General features: G+C 37.6%; 2 protein-coding genes, 1 long non-coding RNA gene and 1 other non-coding gene across 5 annotated transcripts in view; 1 reads left to right on the forward strand and 3 right to left on the reverse strand.

Annotated features, from left to right (window-relative positions):
• The window catches only part of LOC134667544 (sodium-independent sulfate anion transporter-like), a 53,547-nt gene extending 45,103 nt beyond the window's left edge, over positions 1 to 8,444 (reverse strand). The window contains exon 1 of the mRNA XM_063524968.1: positions 7,855 to 8,444. Coding sequence (XP_063381038.1) covers positions 7,855 to 8,260 — 406 coding nt within the window. The 5' untranslated portion in view covers positions 8,261 to 8,444. The remainder of the gene's footprint in view (positions 1 to 7,854) is intronic.
• LOC134667574 (uncharacterized) overlaps positions 1 to 10,184 on the reverse strand; it is a 92,990-nt gene extending 82,806 nt beyond the window's left edge. Inside the window, exon 1 of the long non-coding RNA XR_010098656.1 lies at positions 10,145 to 10,184. This is a non-coding gene — a long non-coding RNA (uncharacterized LOC134667574). The remainder of the gene's footprint in view (positions 1 to 10,144) is intronic.
• Positions 1 to 17,543, forward strand: part of LOC134667540 (prominin-like protein) — a 494,736-nt gene that overhangs the window by 186,957 nt on the left and 290,236 nt on the right. The gene's annotated exons all lie outside the window — the stretch shown is intronic.
• On the reverse strand, positions 8,972 to 9,044 carry Trnak-uuu (transfer RNA lysine (anticodon UUU)). The gene has a single exon. It is a non-coding gene; the product is annotated as a tRNA-Lys (tRNA).

Genomic DNA, 17,543 nt, shown 5'->3' on the forward strand with positions numbered 1-17,543 from the left:
AGGTAAATTTCAATTTCGCGCCTTTTCACAGTTTTCACTACTGACAAAGATGTCTGTGCAAATCTCGGAGTAATTAACAACGGAGACGCCATGTCTAAAATTTTCGGTACAAAATAGTCTGCCGTTTTTTGCGGGGGAGGGGCACATCAAATGTATAGGTACGTCATGTCAGATAAACGTCAGTCCATACATATGGTTGACCATTGGCCGCCTATTTTCGACAGAGGGGAATGCCTGTTAATGGCGGCTCCATTGTTAATTACTCCGAGGTGCAAATCAATGCAGCCACCGCAGTAAGAACTTTACATATTGATCGATATTATGATATATGACAAACATTGCCGCAAGTGATCTGGTTAAAATATATGTCACTTTTGACACTGACAGATCATATCTAAATCAAATCCTGATCAAATTCATAACCTGTTATTACAATCAGAATAGAGTTAGACCAAACTAAGTTGGCAGCGATATTGACAACCCAGACTGTGCAACGGTTATTTTAAACGTGAAACTTCTATGAAAATATGACGTTTAAATAACACTTGCACAGTCAGGGTTGCCAAAATCGCTGCCCGTTTAGCTTTATTGTCTAACCCCACGACGCCAAGGCTCTTATTTCGAATTTAAGCGCGACCTACCTCTATAAAGATTATATTACCGGTGTTATCAACTCATCAGTGTCATGTTTCGGCTTCAGGTTCCACTTCATCAGCTATCCGATACCGCAAACTTGATTTACAGACATTGCCGTCACAAGGAGCTTGTTTATATAAGCGCATACCTTCTTGTATTTAAATTATAATGCATTTACTTCACCCTAATATTCATTTATAACCCCCAACGTAAGAGGGGTATTAAGTCCAATGTCTGTCTATGGCTCGTAGCTCTCAAACGGATGGGCCGATTTCGACTATGTTTTTTTTTTACGTGAAAGCGAGTTTCGTTACGGTGGTTCTCAGTTATGTTTGATAGAAATCGATCCAGCCGCTCTAACAACAAATGCTAAAAACAGAATATAGTCAATATTTAAGTGGGGCTCCCATACAACAAACGTGATTTGTTGCAGTTTGTTGCGTATTAATGGTACGGAACCCTTTGTACGCGAGTTCGACTCGCACTTGGCTGGTTTTTGTTGTCACACAAACATAATAAGCCTACTATTATCAGTATTATCACATCAATTAATACCAGCAATTATTCTACTTGTCATGGGAATAATAGGTATGTAAATCAAATTACTAGGAATTCAAGCACATCCACAATCACGTTAATTGTCCCTTTGTGAAGCATCTAGAATCTAGAAGATCTAGATTCTATTTAGATCGTCTTGTTATAACATAAATTATTGATTTATAATCACTATACGTTGACGCTATAATATTTTATTTATAGAATGGTTTGTATTTATAATAAACTACAATTAGGTACTTAGATTAAAAAACAAACAATAAATACCAAAAAAATAAAAACTAACTTAAATAACAAAAAAAAACTTGACTATAATTTGTGCAAACAGTAGTAGTTAGGTTTCGTTATGTAAGTATGCTAGTACCTAATTAAAATACCTACTTAGCTTATCAGAATAGGTACGTACTGCTTTCATTTGTAGATGTATATGTTTCATATGTATACATTTAATAGTGGAAAAATTTCGTTTGTAAATGAAAAGTTTTATTTTATATATTTTACATGGAGAACCAACAGCTATAAGGGCTAATAAAAACATAAATAATGATACAGAGCCAATTATATGATCTCACATATAGCAGTTTACGGTACTTCAAAACTTTTCATGTACAAAAGAAAAATTAGCGATTGGTAAACCTCTTGAAACCCAGGATCTACCGGCGGTGTCTCACTAGGATATCCGACTAGCGACGGCTGGGACAGATATAGCTCCCGCGAACCACTAGCAACCGGCGTGCCGCCGGGTCTGCTACGGCTAGGCTAATGTATGTTGTACAGGGTGACAAGTATTAAGGTACCGTTCTATCAGTAAACGACACCTCTCTCTTTGGTCGGTCCCTCATGTCTGAGGATCGTGGTCAGTATCAGGGTTGCATCTGGAGCGGATGATCTGTCTCCACCGGTTTCTGTCCAACGCGTCTCTGACGACACCAGTGGTATCAAAACGTAGAATAGTAACTCAGGACATGCGGATTCGCGTCAGGAATGTCAGGATATCCGGCTAGCGACGGCTCGGACAGATATAGCTCCTGAAAACCACTAGCAACCGGCGCGCCGCCGGGTCTGCTACGTCTAATGCATGTCGTACAGGGTGACAAGTATTAAGGTACCGTTCTATCAGTAAACAACACCAGTGGTGTCAAAAAAGTAGAATAGTAACTCAGGACATGCGGATTCGCGTCAGTAATGTCAGGATCGGCTAGCGACGACTCGGACAGATACAGCTCCCGCGAACCACTAGCAACCGGCGCGCCGCCGGGTCTGCTACGGCTAATGCATGTCGTACAGAGTGACAAGTATTAAGGTACCGTTCTATTAATAGACGACACCAGTAGTGTCAAAAAAGTAGAATAGTAACCCAGAACTTGCGGATTCGCGTCAGGAATGTCAGGATATCCGGCTAGCGACGACGGCTCGGACTGATATAGCTCCTGCAAACCACTAGCAACTGGCGCGCCGCTGGGTCTGCTACGTCTAAAGCATGGCCTCCAGGGTGAATAACTTAACTGAAATAATAATACACTGAGTTGGCAGTGACAATGCATAAGCCGTAAAAGGCATGGCGACTTTATGAATTACCTAATTCTTTCATAATTTCCCATTCTTACTTAAAATCTTGAAAACAACAAAGTAACTAGTCCCAAATTTGGCAAAAAGATAATATATTTTCATTGTTCCCCATTCTGACCCGTTTGGATGACAACCTGTATGTCTGAGCAACACGTGCGGCTGCATGCGCGGCACGGGTGACCCACGTGCCCCGTGTTTGGAATTGACAACTTGTTTCTTGTAGGTGACAGGTTTAGTTTAGCCTACGATTGCCTACGTGTTTGAGAGAAAGCGGACTGTTTTGTTTATGTAATTGGAATAGAATAGAAACGTTTATTAGCAAGATTACGTAGATCCAAGGAGTAGGTGGTGATGGTGGCGTGTGTGGAATTGGATAAATATGGCAGTAAAATAAAAAATAAACTGAACAACCGTGGCTGACGTGAGACTTGAACCCACTCGGGATTGCCTGTCCGTAGCACAGGATTTTACAATCACACCTAAAGATCGTTCATCCTTTTTAGTCAATTTAGTACAGCGACATCTACATGCCGTTGTTTGAATACTTACAAACTATTATTATTATTGGCAGATGATATTTTGTCTCGCAGAAATTGTATGCCGCCGTTGGGCGTAGAACGTAGGTAACTTAAAAAGTAGAAAAAAACACACAATGTTTATCAGTGTTAAAAACCCCGTAACGGTGTAATAAGGCAAAACATTTGAATTTAGAATACTATTGGTGGCCGGTAACTATGCATTAGAATCTTTAGATGATTCAAAAAGACAACTAACCTAAGGAATTTCACACTGCCGACACAAAAGTGATCACATCCGTAATGTATTTAAATTTATGCCTAAAAGTTACTAAGCGCTCAGTATTATCAATACAGTACTTGGCCTTGAATCCATCGGCTGACAGCTAGGCATGCCTTTTCACCTAGCCGTCAGCAAAAAATAGCGCGTACAGAAATTAGCACAAAAACTTCACTTCTCGGTTCAATCAAATTAAAATCGTAATTCAATCAGTTTATTTTTCAAGTACCTATTTGTAATTAATTAGTAGTTAATGTAGCCGGTGGATAAAAATGTTTAGGTATACATAGAGTTAAGTCACTGAAGTGCATTTCTTTTGTAGTAAGTAGACGAAGGTAAATATGGCATGGGAAAAGTTGACATTATTTGCACACTTTTACTAAAGCGATAAAGCTAATTGCCAAATGACAATTTGACTAAAAATGAAGAATATAAGAATGTACAGCGACCTGTAAAAGTGCATACTCAATTTATGAATGAATTCCTAAAGTGGGCATTCACTTTTGCAGCTTTAATCGTAAGGGACTGTCCATAAATTACGTCATCGATTTTTGACGATTTTCGACCCCCCCTCCCCTATAATCATCCAAAAATCATGCTTCAAATGATTCCATTTCCTCCTACTTCATGCTACCGTCATCCGATGTCCAGACCCCCCCCCTAATTTGAAATGACGTAATTTATGAATAGCCCCTAAGGCTTATTGTTTGATTCGGTCTCAGCTGGGGCCTCAATAGTCATTCTCAGATTCAGAAATTATCTACGTACCTATTAATATTTTCGTCACATTAATGGGAAGATTACTTGTACAGTAGTCATATAGCGATAATAAATAATGACTATGACTAATGATGTAAGTATTAAGTTAGGTACACATTGCATTTAGTAGTATACACTTGACAAAACAACGTGCTACTTTTCATGCAAATTGTGAGCCCTTATGTTTGTTTAGCAATTCATTCGCTCTACTAAACTAAATAAATAAAATTAGGTACCTATACATATTTTTAGAAATAAAATTATCTGAGTACGTAATTTTGTACACATACGACGCTTCACAGGAAGGCAGTGCGTAACTCTAACGTAATAAGATCCACATATCCTATTCATATGGGACAATTTAATAGTTTTACTGTAAAACTATTACATTGTCCCATATGAATAGGATATGTGGATCTTATGTGTAAAACTTTTACACATGCATTTTGATTTGATGATTGGGTGAATTGGAGACTTGGGCTGATTTAAACGGCGCGCGAACTCGCATGCGATTTTAGTTACATTGCGGACTGTTGTTTACGTCCAATTCAACCGACCGATCAAAAACCGCAATGTAATGATACTCGCGTGCGAGTTCTCGCATCGTCTAAATGAGCCCTTAGCGTCAGAGAGTGAAAAGACGAGGACGACAACCTTTATCTGAGCACTGTACCGATAATTAGGGCTTTTTATTGTTTTTTGGAGAACGCAGAAAATTCTCCAGCAGTATCAATTTTTTTGTGACGTGACCCGCTAGCATGAGTTATATTTTCCCCTTCTGCGTTGAACTGTTTATGTAGGATATGTAGGCTCGACCCATAGATTGAAAAGCAATAATAAACCGGGTAACCATCACTAAACCGCCAAGAATCATCGACCAAAGAATCATCGACCAAAGACAAACTTTTGTTTACATTATAGCATCCAGGTACGGCGTAGCTACAAGGTAGAGGTAATAGAAACATGATAATAATGACAACGGAACGGTCAAGCTTCCCTGCCTATGACGCACATTCTGAAAACACACATAAATGTGTGTTTATTTATTGTAAGTACAGTACAGTGATTATCCTGAGTACCTACCTAGTTAGAATTTATAGCTTGAAAATACAGTTGCTAGGTTTATTGTCAAAGAAAAGACTATTTTAAAAAATTATGTTTAAAATGATAGCTGCGCAATAGCTCACTTGATCGGCACGTTTAATAACATATCTTGTAATTAAAGAAAAACAAGCTAATCATCAATGATCGTAACTTTAACAGCATTTTTGGTGCAGCGGAGTGGTGTTAACCGAATCGGTATAAAAAATTTCAACCCTAATAATGATTAATTAGCATTAATTACGTTAATATTAACCTTAATTTACCATTTCAGTTGGAATTATCTATACCAATTTCGGTAACACGGAGTGGTGTTACCAAAAATGCTGTAAAAGATACGATGTCTACTAATCATATATCTAAGGGTAAAACAGTATGGTATGTAAAATCATCTAATAAACTTGGTTTCATTTTCTCTGACGGAAAATTTTATTAGAGATTAATCTATGTGCAGGTGTTTTGGTCACACTTCGCTTACTTGCGCTTAATTGACTTAGGTACCTACTCGGTTATCAGTAATAATATTATTGATTAAGGCGGGAACAGATTAATAACAGATCAATACAAGACGGAAAGTTAAGATTTTAATGATATAAGTAGTTAGTTTAATTTTTTAGGTGGTTTTTAAGTTACTAAATCGACGGAAAGCATTTATTTCCAATTATACTCATATTGTTAGTATGTATTTAGTGTTCATTAATACCTTAATAATAATTAACGATCGTTTTATTTTATTAAAAACACATTAACAAGTTACATTATTTTTGTACCATATGCTCAAGTAAAACATAAAAACAACAAGTGATGTAACATATAGGTAAAACATAAAAATGCTATAAACATATTTATGTTTCAACCGGCCTATTTTATTTTACATTCGAGTTGTCGAATCACAGCTGTGCAACAACCAGCATATCGCAAAGTAATGCTTAATACATACTTCAACTGTACTTTCCAGTATATGTTGATCTTAAGTTTCATAGTAAAAATATGTAAGCATAAATCGTGCTTACACTTGTCATGTAAGGGGACGCCCTCGGCAAGCAAATCAAAGCCAAGGTGATACGTGTACATTTGTACAATACCGTGGAAATTTACAATACGGCGATTGTGTTCGGTTTTGAAATGTATTTCACAATAAAATTATCAGATATTATGGTATGGTATGGTGTATACGTATATACCTATTCTATATAAAACAAGTATAAAATATAGATATTGACTTAAGTCAATATTTGGCAGAAACTTGGGTTGAATCAAGATCGGTGGCATGACTTCATTTCGGAGGTTATAACCCTTTTTAGATTGCTGAGATAGTTAATTCAACCGTAAAATATTCGGAAATAAAGTGCTTATTTTTAAATTACACCATGATGTGTAAAAAAGTACTAAAGTACCAAATTTACGTTTTTTACGCTTATTTGCCCTGTAGAATAACAAATAGTGGACTGCCTATTAATTTTAAAGAAGAATAGGTTTTTACAGTAACATGAAAACAAAAATATAAACTAATTTTGGTATTTCCTTCTTATCTGGAAAGCTTGTTGTTGCTTGTTGTGGTAGTAGTATGTAATATGTGTGTTTGTGTTTAATAGTCTCCATATTTCACTCCGTGCACTACCTGTTGAATTTTGTTTGAGTTCTACATTTCCTGCTACCCAAAGGTTGTCTGGAAGAGATCGCTTTTTAGCGATAAGACCGCCTGTTGTTACCGCGTTCTATTGTTTCATTAAAATTTCTTTGTAGTTTTACATATATGTAAAATGTATAATTATTGGTGCCATAAAGAATATTTACTTTACTTGTTTAAAATTGTTTGATGTCATTATCATGGTAAATAAGCCAACATAAGCATGGTAATTTACCATGATAACTACCATGTTAAAAACAGCAACATCGAACAAAATGTAGCCTCCTAATCTAGGTGTAAAATTCCTGAGCTATAATCTAAGTTGCAAAGTAACACGTACCTATCTATGATGCAAAGTTATGTACCTACATATGTGTAATGTAAAGATTAGGTTTATAAACTTTGATCCAGTTGACTTTTATGGAATATTCTTTAATGGATTTTTTTTTGTGTCAACTTATCTCCTTCTGATATAAGAATATTTTATATGACATACTGTTTGTTTTGGTTTTTACTGTTAGTTGACAACAATGACAACCAAATCTCATATATATTAACTTCTAAACATCTTATCGATTTTTTTTTGTAAATAGGTACAAATAGGTAATGAAAATTAGCAACTCTACGTTGTAAACCAATCAACAACATGAAATCTATTTCGGTATTTGCTTGTTTTTTATTTTATTTTTTTCTATAGGTATGCCTCCAGCAGTTTTAAATTACACATCACTTACGTGAATGATATTTTCGCCTACAAAACGTCGATTTTGCTTAGTGTGGGAGCATAAAATAAAGGGTTAGGTACTTACTGGAATAAGGTACATTACAGGCCCCAGTACACGCAGCGCAGTCCTTCGCGTCCACACTTAGAGATAAAGTCGGGGCCAAGCTGGGCCTCGGACACAGCTTACACCCCCCATTATACACCTCACACAAACATACATTCTTGTCCATACCCTCCACTTTCAGCTCGTTCAGTCCAACCCCGAACCCATCACTTTTCACTAGAGACGTCAAACGATTCTGTATATACCCGCACGAATGCGGACATACTAAATTCTTATTAGAAACCGAATTTAAATTGTCATTCTGATTTGTGTCCAGATCTAACTGGTATTTATCTTCCTTTTTCGAATCCGTGCTCCCGGTCATGAAGGAAGTTAAAGTGACTTCTGACGCGGACCTGACGGTGTTATTAAGCTTGTATTTAGTCATGATTACGTATTATTAAAAGTATGTTTTAAAAACTGACGCCCGGGACATTTCCTGACACTGGAATGTTTTTATTCGCACTATTTACGGGTATTTATTGTTGGTGCATGTTCGCGCGAAATTTATGCGATTCGTGAGTTGGGTGCGTTCGCCCGCGACGCCTGCCGACCGCGTTGTGAAGGCGCCGAGGGTGCTGTGTTTGGCTTGGACTTGGTGCTGCTCGAAGTGAACTTATATCTATGTTGACATTGATGACTGTACTTATATCTAAGTATGTAGCTACTTAGTTTTTTTTTTGATGACAGTGTGTAATAAACATTTGTCTAAAAACTGTGGAAATGTAATTAGAAGCTATTAATGAATTAATTTCCTGATGTTAATGAAATTGGTATTCTTATAGACAATCTTTAATTTAAATTGAATTACCTCTGCTAATTTGCTTACCTAATGTTTATTTACAGTTTCTATTTTGGAATAAACAACGCATAAAAAAATAATTATTATAATGCTAATCAAAAATTATTCATATCTAGTTATTAAAAATATTTTATATCCAATAAAATAAACGTTTACACCGAGTTATACTGCATGAAACGTTGGCATTATTGAAACATTCAATTTTATATTCCTTTTTTTAATAAAGTGTAAAATAAATTCAACAAATCAACAACAAATAGGAAGAAAAAAAAAACAAAAATACTAAAAAAATAGTGCCGCCCGAACAGGGACTTGAACCCTGGACCCTTGGATTAAAAGTCCAATGCTCTACCGACTGAGCTATCCGGGCCTTGCGAGAATGGTTGAAATAGCGGTACAGTTGCTGTGACCACGTGATCCTACATTTACATGTGGCTGTGAACAAGAAAATAACACTTGTGCTATTATTTAACAGTTGTTACATGATTTATGTAAAATACTTGAATCGAATAAAAGAATGACTCATATTAGCTACGGTAATAAGTATAATTTTACTACTGTTCAGTAAGTCATTAACTATAAGTACTTTAGTTTAGTAGGTAATACTTTCTTACGTTACAAAATTAAAACAAGACTTTTATTAAAATTAATGACGACACTACATAATTATTTGTAGTGAATTGAAGGTAAAAAAATATTGAAGCGGACCAACTGATCATTAATATAATATCTATAGATACTTATTTATTAGGTACCTCCCTATAAACCTACTAAAGTTCGTTTTTTTAGCATTAGAAATAAATCTTGATGTGTTTAATTGAAAAACACATTTTTAAAATAAGTTACGGCAAATATGTAACAATTATGAATCTAATACTATCATTTATATTCTTCTGCTTTCATAAGTAATAGTTATTGATTTTTAAAAAGCGTTTTTTAATTAAAAAAACATGTCATTTTTAAATTAAAAAACATGTCAAGATCTCTTACCTTCTTGCAAGTTCTTTCTAATGCTAAAAAAACGAACTATAGGTATGTCTTCATTTCGTAATTACTCAAATACTCATAGAAATAAAACAAGAGATTTTAATACAACGTCATTTCCTAATAATAATTCCTCTCCCCCAATCTACGCAGGACAAGGGACTGCCTTCCGATCAAGGTTTAAGGAGAATTCAACTCGCTTTCCATTGCATAAGGTTCAATATTGATATATGAGGATTTGTATGCACTTTGCGCCCTTGGAAATGGCCCAAGGTTAAGCCAGGGGTGTGTTGTTAATGTACGCCATTAATTAATTTTGCTTAGGAAAATACCACCCTACCTGTTTGTTTAAATTTGAACTTTAATAGCTGTCAATAGAGTTAATAATCATATCCGCCATATATGGCTACGTATGCGGTAAGGGGTTAAGACTGCATCGACCGTCCAATGGCGCCCTCATTGGGGGAATTGTGTTTCCTCAGAAACCAATTAATAGGGAGTATTACTGCAATGTTCTGCCGCCAGAGTGCAGAACTAGTTTGTTTAGTAAACCATAGAGTAACTTATACATACTAGGCTTTAAACAGTTTTTTGACAAGATTTCTCTGTGACATTGATTCATGAAGGCGATTTGTTTAGAGGTTTATCGCGAACATACATATATACAAACACACAGACGCGGCAGGGGATCGCACTTGTAAATTCGTACGTAAGTATGATGGCTCCTCTACACGATGGGCCAACGCCGGCCACTCCAAGGGACGCATTTATACGTTAGAGGGAGCAAGTGATATTGCTATCTTATTCTACCGCATGGCTACGTCCCTTGGAGTGGCCGGCGTTGGCCCATCATGTTGTAGAGGCTAGATGTAGTGATATCATGTTCGACGCAGAAACGTGACTACCTGGAAGCAAGCTAATCGTTCGATTGTCTGCCATCGGCTCCTGATCGCTCGTTTCCGACGCTTCGCCGTAATGGGGTTAAATTGAGAATTTGCCAGAAGTCCGTAACGCGATCCTCAGGCCAGAGGTCGAGAGGTTTCGCGAAAAATGCGAATGAAGAACATCGCAGGTTGCTAAAATACTGTTCGATTGGATTAAAGTACCTAGATTATTCGCTGGTCCAATATTACAGGCTTCTTTGTTGGGCGTTTTCAGAAATAAATATTGAAAACCTGATTCTTTCACATCTGGACGTTCTTGGGCTCATTCTACTCAGAATCGACAGCATTCTCCATCCCACCATTAAAAAATGATGTCCCGAAATGTCCATTCCATTACGTCACGTCTTAGTATGAAAAAAATTTTCACTTGTATGTGCGTGACGTAGTGGAATGTACAATTTTCATACAAATTTTTGGGACATTTTATTTTATCATCAGAATTGAATATGCTAGTGATTCTGAGTTGAAAGAACCCAAAAACACCGGGATCTGTGAGAATCGGGTTTTCGATATTTATTTCTGAACACGCCCTGTTACGTTTTCAAGATAGAGTTGGACCAAGAAAAGTCTGCAGTGATTTTGATAGCCCACGTAGTGCAAGTGTTGTTTATACGTTATTGTACTTATTGTATGGAAGTGTGACGTTTAAAATAACACTTGAATTGCGTGGGCGACGTGGGCCATACTGAAAGTTTCTGGATTCTGATATATGAGACGACTTTTTTTTTTAAGTGGCCAGTCCAGGAATTTTCAGTTTGCCCTAAGTATCAAAATCTCTGCAGAATTTTCTTGGTATAACTTCTAAAGGCTCCTCTTCACGTTGGGCCAACGCCAACGCCAACGAGGGACGCAGCCATGCGGTAGAATGAGATAGCAATATCACTTGCTCCCTCTAACGCATAAATGCGTCCCTCGTTGGCGTTGGCGTTGGCCCAACGTGAAGAGGAGCCGTAAAACACTGTTCGTTTGGATCTAATTTAGATTATTGACAATTGAAATTAGGTGCTGTTACTCGTAATAGGTATTTAATACCAATTTCTATAGTTCTTATTTCAAAAATAGCATTTCATTTTCAACAGATTTTCGAGTGACGAAATCGAGCGCTCGCCATATTCACATTCACATTTTTGTGTTTTTAAGTACTTCACTAATAATTACCCGTCACTGATAAGTGATAGTGTCAAGTCAAAACTGACATAATATAATACACTAACGTCTACGTAATTTACTTTCTATACATCTCGCTCGCGCTAATATGCGAGTGCGAGCGAGATGAATAGAAAGTAAGTTATTCTCGATAGCGTTTATATCAGTGCCAAAGTGGTAGCCAAATGTCAGTGCTAGTGAAAAAAACAAAGAAAAGACATTCAGGTCGGAAATCGGTCAATGCCGGCCGGACTTGAAAACCAGCTGACAATGACAGAGTCGCTTGTTAAACATTTACCAATTCTTTCTATGTAGGTATTTATACTTAGGTAGTATATTTAACTAGTTTTAAGAGTCAGACAAACCTGCCGCCAACATAACATCAACATAACTTCTCCTGCCGCCAACATAGCAATAACTACAGCAGCTAATTTGCTCTCCCCTAAAAATCTTTACAACGTCCACCATTCATACGCTGCTTTCACTATAAGGTTCACTTCATCTGACACGATTTTATTTGCAGAGCCATAAGAGCGTGTCACATATTTTTGCAACCTTCGTTGTGTAGGTACTTAACATTGCAGGTGACAGTAGGTACCTACTGGTATATATATATCGCAGTGAACCTTTGAGTGAAATCAGCGTATGAACGGACATTGTAAAGATTCTTAGGGGAGAGCAAATAGGGTAGGTATCTGCTATAGTTATTGCAGGACTGTCTTGTTAGGGACCCTCTCGGTGGTAGTCACCACCAAAAAATACCATTCCGGGTAAAAAAAGGGGTATTGTTGGTTGTCAATAAGGCGCTATTTCCATATAGGTAGCTACAATTTGAAATGAACCTTATCGACAACCGACAATGTGGTACTTTGTGGTACCAACCTTGGTTGAAAACGTCACAGTTCTTTAGCTAAAATTACGCCCTCTTACTTTGTCATTTTCGCTTTTGCATTTGTAAGAAAGAGACAAAACTCTGACTTTCATGAACAATGGATTAATTCTGTCTTCTTTCTTCACATCTGTTTTTCTCAACATCCGAAACACGCGTGAAATTAAACAATTGCTATCCGCAGACAATCTTACATTCAATTCAAGACCTTATGAAACTGTGATAGGGTTCATAGTTCAGTTGGTAGTTGTGACGTTTTGCGCGTGTAGATGTTTTTGCGCGGGGCGCGGAAGGCGCGAGGTCGCGTCGCTTCCTACCGGCGGATGCGATGACGATGGGAGACGTCAACTTTTGATGACTTCTAGTAATTTAATTAGTTCTAAAGGGGTCCACTGATTAACAGTCCGCCGGACGGTTTCGGCCTGTCAGTTATTAGGAACTGTCAACATTTTGTTCTAACTGACAGGCCGTTACCGTCCGGCGGACTGTTAATCAGTGGGCCCCTTAAGGTACACTAGGTACAGTCTGTATCAATCGTGGCGCATGAAACAGGCAGCGAGTCAGAAGCAGGCGTGGCTCACTCCGCGATTTCGTCGCTTTGCTACAAGTCCGGTAGCTAAAAGTCCGACCGTTCGACCCCAATTTTGGGGTTTGCCATAAGCCGCGCGTGGCGCTGTCGCCACCTAGCGGCCATATCTGTGCTGATCGTGACAGACGCGTTTTGTTAGAGAGTGAGTCTTCTGTACCTAGTACTATTATTTATTCTGTGCTATTAGTTAGATTTGGAACGCTACTTTTGATGCTAACTGTACCTATAGATAAAAATTAAAAACTTAAATATACTTATTATATTGGTGTTTGAACACGCATCCTACTTCTTGGGCGAAAGTGGGAAGTAGCAAATGGACAGCCCAATAAACGCCATCTATTTAAATTGTTGAACAACATAATGAGTCGGACGGTTTAGCGCAAGATGTCGCTGCAATTTGGTAAGTATATTTAATATGAAAAGTTGCAAATATTTATTATATAAAAGGTTAATGATATATAAATAATCATACAAAAGTAACTTAAATATGTCTAAATTTTAAAATATTTTAAACTTAAAGACCTCCGCGGGCTGTAAAGTATATTTTTCTCAATATACAAAAGTATTGATTGATGAAAAAATATATACTTACAAATGACTTTCAGGCATTATTGTTATTACATTGTTTAAAAAATATATCTGATAATGGTTAATCCAATTATTAATTTCTGCGCCATCTAACGTCAAATAGTATAATTAGCACAACGAAGTTAAGGGAATTGAAATAGTTTTGCTACTCGATGCTAGATGGCGCTTAAATAAAACATTTGCATAGTGCAAAACTATTGAATAACAAGGAAACTGAAAACTTAATATATCACGCACCTTAAATGTTGCAACAACATCTTCACACACACACACACACACACACACACACACACACACACACACACACACACACACACACACACACACACACACACACACACACACACACACACACACACACACACACACACACACACACGTCTTAACTAAATATTGTAAATTAATTGTTTTGAGTGCACTAATCTTTCAACATAATATCGTAATTATTAAATTAAATTTTAATTATAATATAAATGGTATGTTAAACTTTACTTTAGCTTAAGTTCATACTTAATACCTTCACCTAAATATTTTGTAATGATATGTTCGGTTACTACTATTTTTATAAAACCTTAATAGTTAGTAGCGGGGTCTTCTGTCACAAGTATTTTACAATACTTACTAGGAGATTCCAAGCATAACTAATTGTGAATTGTGAAATGTTTTAATCCAAATAAACAATTTTTTCATTTTCATTTTCATTGTAGCCTTAAATTTGACAGCTGAAGTAGATGGCGTTGAACATAGTCATACGTTTTGTGATAATTAGTATTGTAAAACGTTAACACTTACTAAGTGCCTTAGAAAGATGAAATAATTATTCAATTATAAGTTAACCTGTGACGTCCCACGAGAAAAGGTACCTTATGGCGGTTGGCGCTTACGCTATTATTAACGCCGCTCCAATATTATTGCGGCGCTATGTGACGTAAGCGCCAGCCGCCATAAGGTACCTTTTGCCGTGGTACGTCACACCTATTACAAATATAATGCAGTTTCTTGAATACTTTAGTAATTTTAATAAAATGTAATAGACATTTTATTATTGATAAACAGCTACATCGTTCGTACACAGTAATAAATATAAGTTCAAAAACTAAAACCCGACTACTGCAAATCGCGCTCTAAAAAGTATGAAACAAGATAGAATTCTTTTCTAAAAATTATCGAACAGGGAATATTATAAAAGTTACCATTTTTTCAATAAAAAAATACAACGTAATATAATTTACTATTTTTTTATATATTTACAGAGATTCAGAGGATCGCCGTGGTCGTATGCCACGATTATAAACTTTAAGGTAAAGTGGCATACGACCACGGCTATCCTCTGAATCTCTGTAAATACATATATAAAAAAAATAGTAAATTATATTACGTTGTATTTTTTTATTGAAAAAATGGTAACTTTTATAATATTCCCTGTTCGATAATTTTTAGAAAAGAATTCTATCTTGTTTCATACTTTTTAGAGCGCGATTTGCAGTAGTCGGGTTTTAGTTTTTGAACTTATTTTTTATTTAATTAATTTTGGGGTCATGATTTCGTTACTAAATATTTGAAGTCACTTGATATTACTTTTGCGAGGGCGTCCGCAATACAGATATGCATGCAGAGAGCCGCATATATCGGGCTACGCCCGACTCCTTTGGTATGAGGGCGCCGAAGGCTCCCGTCTTTGGAACGCGTACGTCGGGCTACGCCCGACTCTTTTAGTATGAGAGGCGCCCTGCTTTGGAACGAGTACAGCGAGTCTAGTATGTCGGGCTGCGCCCGACATTTTTAGTATGAGGGCGCCTTCGGCGCCCGGCTTTGGAACGCGTACGTCGGGCTACGCCCGACTCTTTTAGTATGAGGGCGCCGAAGGCGCCCGGCTTTGGAACGCGTACAGCGAGCCTCGTACGTCGGGCTGCGCCCGACTCTTTTAGTATGAGGGCGCCGAAGGCGCCCGGCTTTGGAACGCGTACGTCGGGTTAGGCCCGACTCTTTTAGTGTGAGGGCGCCGAAGGCGCCCGGCTTTGAAACGCGTACAGCGAGCCTCGTACGTCGCCCTGCTGCGCCCGACTCTTTTAGTATGAGGGCGCCTTCGGCGCCCGGCTTTGGAACCCATTCGTCGGGCGTAGCCCGACTCTTAGTATGAGGGCGCCTTCGGCGCCCGGCTTTGGAACGCGTACGTCGGGCTACGCCCGACTCTTTTAGTATGAGGGCGCCCAAGGCGCCCGGCTTTGGAACGCGTACAGCGAGCCTCGTTCGTCGGGCTGTGCCCGACCCTTTTAGTATGAGGGCGCCGCTATGCCGCGTACAGCGAGCCTCGTACGTCTCTTGTAGGGAATGTAGGGCTGTTTCCTACATTTTGGCTGATCTGGACTTCTATACCTATTCACTTTATAAAATATTGCAGATCATTAAAAAACACCATGTATATAGTGGCCAAACAAATTTCTTTTGCAAAAACCTTCTTGTATCGCCTTAATCGGGTAATACGCGGATAGAATTCAGAGCGCTTATAGATTCGTAGTTCGAATGACCTACCCGATAAATTAATGTTTTATCGGGTTCATGTAAGCAAAGCCGGGTGCAAAAGCTAACAATATGTATATATTTGAAATGTGCTAATTGAGCTCTTTCAAATGGTATACAACACGCCATCATTACTTATTTTTATTTTTTTGGTTCGTGCCTTATGACCTCTAGAGGGCGCCGTGTTCCTTTTTTTGTGACGTCATATAGCCTATAACCAGCGGACGCTTAAGACGATTCGAATGACATATCGTTTGTCAAATTATAATGCGTACTTTAGGAGTTCTGAGGGAACAAATGAACATACATACATACATACCCACATACATACCGGTCAAAATCATAACCCTCCTTTTGCGTTGCCGTAGTCGGGTAAAAAATATTAAAAGAACTGGACAGTTTTTAGTTTTACTGAGTAGTTATTATCTACCTAAATCTTATAAGATACGAGTATTAGCTAGATTTCAAAAACTTAGAACTAGACCTTCAATTCTTCAAAAGTAATCTTTCAATTTGCTTCAAGCTATTCAAACATGTCCAACAATAATAAGCTTGATTCTGCAGAAATCATAAAAGCCTATATTATATTATTATATTACAAATCAATTTTCAAAATGGAGAAACCAAGCGCGTATAATATGGAAACAATGTCAGCTATCATTTGGGGTTTCACAGACCGCAAGAATGACGCGCTGCCATTGGCTGCCGAGCTACTGCTTATTGGCCGTATATGGTAATACTGCCGTATTCGAACTTCAAGATATTCACAAGAGACGACACGTACTAGATCCATTCTAGATACGTTATAGTTTAGATATCAACTGGTTCTCGTTTGCAGCGCAATTCGGGCAACCAATGTCACTTTTACGTTAGATAGCGTAAGATATCTACTAGATGTGAATTGGATCTCCAAGTCATATCCTGAGGAAATCGTTCAAGAGTACCTATCTCCAGAATCGCGCAAATGTCAAATTTGACAGGTTATATCTTAATCATATCGTTATGGTATCTTGGTGATGTCTAAAAGATATCTAATAGATGTCTATTTCGAAATCCGAATCGGGCCCATAGTATATAGTACGAAGCCTATTATAGACCCAATAATTACTAATTACTATTATGCCTAATAATAGCAGGGGTGCGAAATTCACCCCTTCGGGCAAACTCGGCTCCGTTCGGCTCAGCAGTGCTCTGAGCAATTATGTATAA

The sequence above is a fragment of the Cydia fagiglandana genome, chromosome 9 (assembly GCF_963556715.1).
Source record: "Cydia fagiglandana chromosome 9, ilCydFagi1.1, whole genome shotgun sequence".
NCBI classification, from domain to species: Eukaryota; Metazoa; Arthropoda; class Insecta; order Lepidoptera; family Tortricidae; genus Cydia; species Cydia fagiglandana.